This window comes from Urocampus carinirostris, chromosome 3 (assembly GCF_059441175.1).
Source record: "Urocampus carinirostris isolate Australia breed hairy pipefish chromosome 3, RoL_Ucar_1.0, whole genome shotgun sequence".
NCBI lineage: Eukaryota > Metazoa > Chordata > Actinopteri > Syngnathiformes > Syngnathidae > Urocampus > Urocampus carinirostris.
This window is the reverse complement of record NC_142351.1, coordinates 24,970,286-24,980,635: the sequence shown is the minus strand read 5'-3', so window position 1 is coordinate 24,980,635 and position 10,350 is coordinate 24,970,286. Positions and strand designations below refer to the sequence as shown.

Here is a 10,350-nt window from a genome sequence, read left to right as displayed (position 1 = left end):
GGTTTGAATGTTTTTATCTAAGCGTCTCATGTGAAAAAAACCTGATGCGACCCAGAGACACTCTTTCTAGCACCCCCCGGGTAGATTGAATTTGAGACCCCTGGTCTAAATAAAACGAGGTTAATTCTTTTTAATTTGTTCACATTCAATGTGGCCCCGACGCACGCGCACATTTAAGCGCTAGAGGCGAAAACGCTCTACTTCTTATATCTGCGCACAATACAGAGCGAGCACATCCTAACCCGGCCACTAGAGGGCAGCAAGGTCTCGCTACGGTGTCGCTTTAAACCCCAGCAAATATTCCTAGCAGGCAGGCAGCATATCACAAGGATGTGACGGTCCCTTCCTGTTTTACGGCCCCGTGGAGCAGAAAGACGGGCAGTCCTAAAGCGAACATGTCGGAATCCAAGCTGGACTCGTTTCAATCAGCTCAAGGCACTCCCCGCTAAGCGAAGCAGGCGGGCGAGGTGGGCCTGCTTCTCGCCATTCCGTTCCAGTCTGCCAATGCTCGCCCTCCTCTCGGTCTCATGGCGGAGACCAAAATCATTTATCACATCGACGAGGAGGAGACTCCCTATCTGGTCAAATTGAGCGTTTCTCCGGACAAAGTCACCTTAGCCGACTTCAAAAATGTCCTCAACAATCGACCCGTCCACAGCTACAAATTCTTCTTCAAGTCCATGGACCAGGATTTCGGGTAAGCGTTTGACGCGTTTGATCGACTTCGTTGTTGTGCTTATTGTGTCATGATCGTGGCGTGAATGGCGACTGCAGAGGAAACGAGCGTGTGCGCCTTTTTCCACGCTTCTTGGCACCTGCTCGTTATTCCCGGCGGTCCGGTGCGCAGTCGGTCGACCCCCCCACGGTAGCAGCGTTCGAGCTCAGGCCAGATCCGTCCAGTGTGCTCGCAATGACGCACTCCCACATGCATATGCACGCGAGCGTGCACGCATGCACACTTCCCCGTTTGTTGTTTGGGTATTTGTTTCATATATCATGTTTATTACACTCCACGAGGCGTGCACATCTTAAATATCGATTTTCACTCACCAACCTCAGCAGCTCAATCGGGTGTAGTAATTCGAAAGCGAATCCAGCATTCATACCTGTCATCCACGGCTCCATGCCTTTACAAAATGTCGTATTTTCCCTTAGAAAATACAAAATAATCTTGCTCCATATTTTTTCCCAAATCGTGTTTTTTTATGTAGTTTAACATGTTGTATTGTACATGCGTTTCGTTATATCATATATATTGTTAATAAACATGTTGTTGTGAGGTACCAAGTTGCTAGACATGAATGAGGTTTATTATAAAAAACGTTCAAAAATGAAGTAGCTTGGACGTTCACTGTAGAAGGAAAAAATACATGCAAGTATAATTAAGTAGAATAATACATTTTCTTATTCAAATTATGAATTCATTTTCTGCATTAAATTATTGTTGGTAATATACTGATTAAAGGGATAACCACAAACCTGTCTTTTTTTTCATTTTCTCCTTTTATACTTCCTTTTTTTCTTAACTTCTTTATACAACATAATAATCTGTAATATAATGCATCAAAGCAAGTGAGCCGTTTAAGAGCCGGCTCTCTTTAATGAGGTGAGCCGAAAAAGCTGGTTCTCTAAGAAGATAAGGACTTCCTTTCACTACATAACTACCACATGAAATCCGAGGCGGCAGATGCATGCGCACAGTATCATCAAACCGCTCGCTTCGTTTGCAACGAAAAAAACGATACTGAGATAGAGGCTACCACGGCAAACTCGTTTGACTTGATTGATTTTCCGTTTCGTCATAGTTGGTGTATACCGGATGGTATCCATAATTGACAAATTTGCGTTTTTCCGTGCAGATTTTCTTGTACATCGCACACGTCTTAAAATGCATAATAAACGTACTTTGTACAGCAAAACATACAGGTTGACAGGTATGAGCACTCAACCTTCATCTATAATTGGCATTATAGAATCAAAGAATTAAAATAGAATTTACTTTTATTGTCATTCTTTGTAACAATGCACACAGAACGAAATGTCGATACAACTGATACGTACAGTTAAACTGTAGCGAGCCAATGCAGCCGCAGCCAAACAGGGCGCAGCCATTTTAGTCATTAGGTGACCAAACCCCCCAATTCCAACCCTTAATGCTGAGCGCCAAGCAGGGAGGCAATGAGTACCAATGTTGTAAGTCTTAGGTATGACTCGGCCGAGGCTTGAACCAGCGACCTCCCAGTCTCAGAGCGGGCGCCCTACCATCTAGGCTACCGAGCTGGTTATCTATCATCCTTTATATTGGACTGCACAAACGCGTCAAATTTGTCTTTTATTGTGCTGAAACTAAACGTACAAGCAGCAGTATCCTTCTCGGCTTTAGTCCAGATCGTCTCGGTCACTGCTAGCAGACAAAAATGTCTTGGAAGATAACTAGTGTTGTTATGGTGTCATACAAAGTCTGTCTTGCTGTGAATAGGTTCCGTGTTGTGTTTGTAACGTTAATGATCACTTTTAAAGGAGGTTTTACAATCATTTTTATGTCAAGTCGAGTCATGTTTATTTGTGACGCCCTTAATCACAAGGAGTCTCAAAGGACTGCGCAGACCACATATTATTGCTAACCACAGTCTATTATTACACTATCCCCTGATCTAAAACCTGCACGAGGGCAAGGAAAAACTCAAAAACCTCAACTTGAGGAAAATGAAGAAACCTTGCTGCACATGAGGTTATTCCCCTTCCAGGATGACCAGGCTGCGATGGATGTTGTAAAAACAATTAATACATAGATAATTAAATTGTTCTGTGTGCTTAGCTAGCGTTTGTGGGTAACTACAGTTTGTTGTGTGGGTTTTTATTATAATGTTCCACAACAGTGAACGTACATTTTTCAATGAGCTTTCATATAAAGGTTTCTTTAGCAATTTACAGCCAAAACAGGGTCTGTTGTTGGTGTGATACCTTGACCGTAAACTATATGTAGAACTGTGCCTTTAGGTTCCCAACCTCTGGTGTAGAGTGTTGTCTTGCTCTTCAGAGATGAGCTGGACCTTGGCTTTGACGGGTAATGGCATGTGTGACATTACTGATATTAGGTCCCAAATACCGGTACATGGATTGCCAAAATTGCCAGTGGACCGCAACAATATTAGAAATCTCCGACGACAGTGACAAAGACGATCTGCCTAACATGAAATGAAATGAAATGATCTGCATTTATATAGCGCTTTTCAAGTCAATGACTTCCCAAAGCGCTTTACAATGTGCTCCACATTTCCCAATAGCGGCCTTGCAGCCATCTAAGGCGCTAACCTGCTTATTGGGGGTATTAGGGGTTCAGTGTCTTACCCAAGGACACTTCGACATGTAACACGGGCGAGCCAGGATTCGAACTGGGATCCCTTGATCCCAAGACGAGCGCTCTACCTCCTGAGCTACTACTACAAAGGAACTATTGTTTAAAATTGATTTAGAAAAGTGCCATACAAAAATTTTATAAAATATGGAGAAAATATAAAAACAGTATGGTGCAGGGTTGGTAATGTGTATTTAAGATTCATTAGAGACAAAACTGCGGCTGTGAAACTTTAGGAATAGCATCACATTTTAAACACTCATTATTTCGATACTGAACGCAATAAATTTTCATGTCTTAATATTAAAAGCCGCAAAAGTAAGGTTGTATTCATGTTTGTATAGTTGAAAGAAAACTCATTTTAAAATCTTTCTTTTAAATTATCTGTTACGTTTTTGAATACATAGTTCTTGTAATTTCAGCTCCCACAAAATTTGGATTTGTTGATGTTTATCATCATCCATGATAGATGACTGAATATTTTTGATAAATCGATATTATCAATTTTGCTAAAATTTGATCAAAGCCTATTAGGCGACAATTTGGTAAAGTTGTATTTTTTCCCAAGATGTTTACACTAGAGCAGGGGTATCAAACAGGCAGCCCGTGGGCCGGATTAAAGATAAGTTTTCCACTGGTAAATTCAACATTAAAAAAATTAATACATTTTGCAGTATCAGGAATCTGTGATTGTTAAAAACGAGTGGAGTGAAGTTTTACGGACCAGTAATCCATAATTTTGCTATACTGAGACCAATTTTTCACAACTTCATTGAAAGACAGAACACTATGATGATACTTTGTGTCCCTGAACTAATATGTGTGAATGGCCTAGCTTATTTCCGTCGCTACTGTTATTACACACACACACACACACACACACACACACACACACACACACACACACACACACACACACACACACACACACACACACACACACACACACACAAAAACCCCTCATTTAGGCTTTTTTTTTAAACCACACTAATGAGCTTTTGTTTGAAAATGGCTTCTAAAATAACTGCTTACTTTCCAATATAATATTTGTATTCATTCTGACAGCTGCCAACCTTTAGTCTGAGGGTAATATACTGTATTGTTTGCATGCATACACGGTAACATTATGTTGAATTGTCCACACGACTAGCTGTGCAGCCTGGAGCACTTTTTGGCAAGAAGTGTTCAGCTTTGTCAGCTGCTGTCAGAGAATGACACTTCAAGAAAGAGTCTTTTTTTTGCTGAGCATGGTTATCACTTTTTAGCATGGACTGTGTTTGAGGCAGTTTTCTGATTATTCCGATTTCATATTGCGCTGCCAAAACAGGCCCCCCTCTACACCCATTATCTAAAACACTCCAATTCTGTTAAGCTCAGAGTCAAATCAAATGCTTGCATAGCTAACGTAGTGCAAGTAGTCTATGGTTCAGTACAGTAAATAAAGGGCATACTCCCCAGTATAGTAAGTCAAGGTGTCACAGCCGTAGACCCCATTTTGGTTGGACGTCACTAAGGAATCCTTTTTTATGGAAGCTTATCAAACAATTTAGGTTCAGTGTTGAGACACTTTGTGATGAAAAACCCACCGAAAAAACTAAACACCCAGAAACACCGCTGAGCAATTTGATTGGGTGAGCGGTAGGGGTCACACAGCGCACTTTTCTCTGCCCAGCGGCATCTGCTTCAAAGGTGAATACATCAGTATCCTCATTTGCAGTATTTTGTGACATTTTCACAAAATAACTCTTGTTTTGAAACAATTATTTTAAAAAAATGAAGGTCAAAATGAGCCTCAACAATCTTGATTAATTGCGGGAGGGGAACAAATATGAAGTGGTGTATTAGTTGATTTGGGACACAGGTTTCGGCATTATGCTTATTTTATACATTTTATCAACTCATCTAACGTCACACGGTGAAATTTGTCTTCAAATTTGTCGTTAAAAAAAAGGGAAATATTTTGCTATTATGGCTCTTTTGGTCAGAAAAGGTTCCTGACGCCTGTTCTAAGCTAGGCTAACAAGTCAAACGAGACAAAGTAATTTTGCACAAAATGTTACCGTTAACAAAAATCTCCATTTAAGTAATCTGAATATGTTTCATAATTACAGGCAATTATTGTTTGAAGCAACAACAAAAGAGGATTTGCAATAACAGTTCAAAAGTCTAAGCTGCAGTCAAAGTTATGTGCTTCTCTTTGTTTCTTTTTATCTCCAAACCATTAACATGTTTCCCGCAAGAGAGCACTCAAAGACCACTTTATATGCTTGGCAAAGGCAGAACATGACAATCCATCCAGTGTAGTTTAATTGTAACGATTCATTTCCATTTGTTTCCACCATATTTTTGGTATATAAGGTTCACAGGATTGTAATACTGCGGTTTCAAAATCTTCATTGTGTACTGTGATCTGCAGCAGACAACACACAGCAAATGCTTTCATGGGGGCAGGTCACGGAGGGCTTTGTGTGTCTGTTGGGTGGGTTTGACTGTGTGTGACTGTGATAGGCTGGTGTATGCTGTCAGTCAAACAGCCGGGTGGGCGCACAATTCAATGTGTCCACCACCAAAAACAGTCAGCGAAGCATGGCGACAGCTAGTATTTTAGTGGCTTGTTACATTGAATATGATTTGATCAATTTAATCGGACTCTGAGGAAAGTCAGAAGACCACAAAGAAATGCTGATTACCACCATGGGAAGAGACGCCCACGGCATCGGTAGATGAAGCAAAAGTGGGGCCGTAGGTCTGGCCTCCTGCTCCGATCACGTAACAAGCCACCCGTGTCCACCCTGTGTCTCACCAGTTTCAAATCCATTACCCAAAAATCAGATGACCTGGGGTTACTCTTGGGGTACTGCTACATTATTGACGGTCATATTTTAATCATCATGGAGACCTGGCTCAAACTGAGTATCTCAGATGCTCCCGTGCAGGTAGCCGCCCACTCTTTGTATCGCTTTCTTACGCTGACACTGCAATTTTGTGTTTTTTGTTTTTATTTGTTGATCTTTAGTTGTTATTTTTTTGTAGCCTCATATATTATATGTTACAGATATGTGATAAATCGATGTTTCTACTTCCGGGGGTTTTATTATCACAAGAGTGTATGTTTCTAACTCTTCTCGTGCTGTAGCAGATGCCAGGAAACACAAAAGTCTGACGATATCCACAAGCCCAATTGTCATACGTTTCCACTGCTGCCTGACCTTGGAAGGGAAACCAGCGCTTCCTGGTGGTTAGACAGGGCTCTGCGTATCTCTTTTTCCTTCGCTTCCTGCCTCCCTGGCGACGTAAGGTGGGCGATGGTCTTTGTAAAAAGGCTTCCCTGTGCCAGGGCATTTGAGCACGTTGTGAAAACCCAGGCCCTGGGAGTGGCGTAGGTCGCTGGCAGACTACGGAGGCAAAGGCACAGAGGACTACAAGTCTTTGTAGCAGCCATGCTGGCAGCGTTACGGAACAGAGCTGGAAGACTGCTGAGCTGGGGAGGAAAACATCAAATCCCTTGCAGTTATAGATGCTGTTTGAAATGCAAATGAGCAGCCAGCATAAGGTTCTTTTTGTAGACCCCCTGCTGCGCTGGAAGAAACGGCCATTTTCTTAAGTGATGGCTGAAATCCATATATTCACCCCCTCCATTTTTTTAATCAGCTCTTGGAATAACGGCTACCCCAAATAGGGTTGACCAGACAAGCTGCTCAACTTATCCCTTTATTGCAGAGGACGTGTCTTTCCAGTTCCCACCGGAGTCTTTACAGCTAATTTGCATCAGCGTGCATTATTTTCGCACAATTGCTACTTCACTTGTTTTTGTTTTCATAACAGAATTAATATTCATAAGGCGAGTAGCTAAGTGAGCAACCCGCTTGTCTTGTTCAGGGATTTGAAGGTGATGTTTTGTTGTGACGGGCAGGCGGCTTTGCCGCCGGCGTTCTCAAGTGGGCTTGAGACGCAGCCCTGGTCGCAAAAGCAGTGCAGAGACAGGCATGCTCATGCCTGTATTTGGTTTTCACACAATAAAGCCGACTTCCAGGGGACCACAACATGCCAAGCCGCTGATAATATGAAGATCTTTTTTTTTTTTTTTAAAACAAATACATGTTTATTATCAATCACTGTACTTTTTAATTACAGTGTTTTACATGATTACACGACAGAGTAATACTACTTTTGACCAACACTTTTGATATAAAAGTATGGTCAACTCGTAAACACAACAGCTGAGCATGTTGTTTTTGTAAATTGCGACTCCAAAAACGCAACTCAAAATACAAATCTCTCGCTCCATTCAAACTCTAACTGCTACTCTCGCTGTTTGGGGTTTAACAATGGACACGCATCCTGTGGTGATCTGGTGATGACGTAGGTTGAAAAGGGGTCCATTTGGATGCCTTCATGGAAAAAGGTTGTTTCAGTTTAATGATTATTTTGGTCTTGGTCTCGTTGGGCCCTCCTAGTTTACTGTTATGGATCAATCCCGACCAATCCATTGAGAAAACGCCTATTTGTCTCCGGCTTTAAACATTGCATTGTTGTAAGAGAGTATGTTGGAGACGGATGGAGGGAAACATTTCAGAAACTATAAAATGGATAACATTTTTCAAACAATGTGAATTTTTGAATGTTCCATCTTATGACTTTTATTATGATGTGAGACATGTTTAAACTTAAAAAATCACAGATGTCATGTGTGGGTTTATTTATTTAAAAATTATTGACAAATTTAGAGTATGAAAAGTTCATGTTTTTCTCAGTTTCAAAAATATACAGTTTATTATCATGAAGGTACAATATTTTAGCCCATGATTTACTGTAATTGCTTAACTGTGGAGTTGAGTTGAGTGGAGAGGTGTTGTAAAAGGATAGTGGGATGTTTGTACGCGTTCTAAGGGATGGGCAGGGCACCTGTATGATGCGGCAGGGGTAAACCAGTGAAAGATGTCGGGCCCTGCTGTTGAACAGAAGAGTGTTGTGTCACCCTGACCCGAGTGACATGGCCGCTTTCTTGTGTCCTGTTTCATCTGGAGGGACGAAAGCATGACCAACATGGGTGCCGAGGTGCTTAACTTGTTTGGGTGTTTGGGCATTTGGGTTGGCCATGGTCCCCAAAAATTTGTGTGTGTTTTTTTGCTATTTTTTTCCCTTTTTTATTTTTTTTTGTTTGTTGTGTATGTGTTTGTCTTGCTTTCGGTCACCCCTGTTCAGGGATATGACCAAGGTAGATAGAGAATTGTGATAGAAAATGTGTGCCCATTTTAACCAGTAGCTAATAATGATAAAAAATGAGAATCCTTTCTGCTTTCAATAGAGGAAATAAAATGAAACATATCTTGGTTAATCTGATGAGGTGCAGTAAATAATTAATACATTAAAAATATTAAAATATTACGAAAGTTGTCCAGTGATCCTTAAAAACAAAAAAGAAAGTCCGAAGTTATTCCTTAAGGGTACAATGTGTATTATTTGACCACAAGATGGCACTGTATTGTCTAATGTGAATGGAGACCAGCCAAATGAGCACAGTGTAGAGGCAAAATGTCAGACAAACATGGCAGCCGATAGGTCATCTATTTTTGCCCATTATTCAAATCAATGTTAATGTTTTACTGAATAACTTTTTGTATTACTATAAGAGACTAAGTATTACACACTGTCCTTTTAAAGTTACCTCAACCAAGTGCCAGGCTGTACATTAAAAATCTGCAAGTAATCCTGTTATATACTCTCGTTTTAAGGTGTGAGAAAATTGTTTATGAATGTAATAAATGTTGTATAGTTACCTTAGCTATGTTTGTCCATTCCCAATGGGCTGGGATCATACGGCAGCTAGGCGAGCGTTTGACGCCATGAGGATGGCAGCCCTTCGTTTCTGCAGTGATAAGACTTTGAAGGTATTTTCACACTGAGGCAGATATTATAATATTTGAGCAATGGTATTTAAATGTAGACCATTACTTACTGTATTTTTACTTGAATACTTTCAAAGTACAGTACACATTTAATGTACCCTTTGTCATTCTCTTACCCCATAGACCAGTGTTTTTCAACCTTTTTTGAGCCAGGTCATGTTTTTGAACATTGAAAAAATGTTGCGGCACACCACTAACCAAAAATGTTATAAAATAACAATGAACAGTATGTTTAATTATAATATAATTTATAATACCCCCAGTTTTTACAGCAGAGACACTTGACAATGACATAATATTTGCAGAAAATGATTTTATAAATGTTTTATAAAATTTTAAAAAGTGACATTGGATAATTTCTCACGGCACACCTGACGATCTCTCACTAGTGTGTCGCGGCACAGTGGTTGAAAATCACTGCCATAGACAGTTATCATTTGCCTCAGTAGCCTGTTTGTAATTGGTGAAGTAGATTTAAAAAGCACTGGGGATGAAGTACTGTACATACTGCTGCATTTTACGTGCAGTTATAGGTCTCATTCACCAATTTCTGCCGCTGGTTGTCTTAAATCTGCAGAAAAGAATTGCATCACTGGTTTCGTCACTGACAAACAGTTCACTCAGCTACTCCTACTGAAAGGAAACGAATACCATACATACATATATTTTACCAAAATATCTGAATCAATGCGGTGTTATTGAAATTGCATCCATCAGTCTGTGCCAACGCACAAACAAAAGCCCAAATATTCCCATCTGAGGAAAAATCTGTGAAAGCTGTTTTGTCAATTTAAGTTGTCACTTGTTAGTATCGATCTTTTGTCAACAAGAATGACTGCTTTCTGCTGAGAGTTTAGGAGCAGAACAAATTCCGTGCCGGGCACAAATCAGATAGATGTTGATTTATGTGTGGTGCTCTAATGTCCCTCAATATTAGAGTTCTAAAATATGAAATGTTCTGATTAGAGTAATTTTTGCACGTGAGCTTTTGTAACAACTCCTGTTTATATGACATATCATGCAGCTGAAACAAGAGAATAAAAAATGTGGGGGGTAGCTGATACTTTTATATCGTCACATTTA

The 10,350-nt window shown here is 40.3% G+C and overlaps 1 protein-coding gene across 3 annotated transcripts in view; it reads left to right on the top strand.

The window, feature by feature from the left end:
- Positions 1-271: 271 nt before the first annotated feature.
- LOC148369265 (segment polarity protein dishevelled homolog DVL-1-like) overlaps positions 272-10,350 on the top strand; it is a 61,241-nt gene continuing 51,162 nt past the window's right edge. Inside the window, exon 1 of one of the 3 annotated variants that reach the window (XM_088331213.1) lies at positions 272-697. In XM_088331213.1, coding sequence (XP_088187339.1) covers positions 528-697 — 170 coding nt within the window. In that variant the 5' untranslated portion in view covers positions 272-527. The remainder of the gene's footprint in view (positions 698-10,350) is intronic. The other 2 variants (XM_088331211.1, XM_088331212.1) reach the window with 2 other exon arrangements.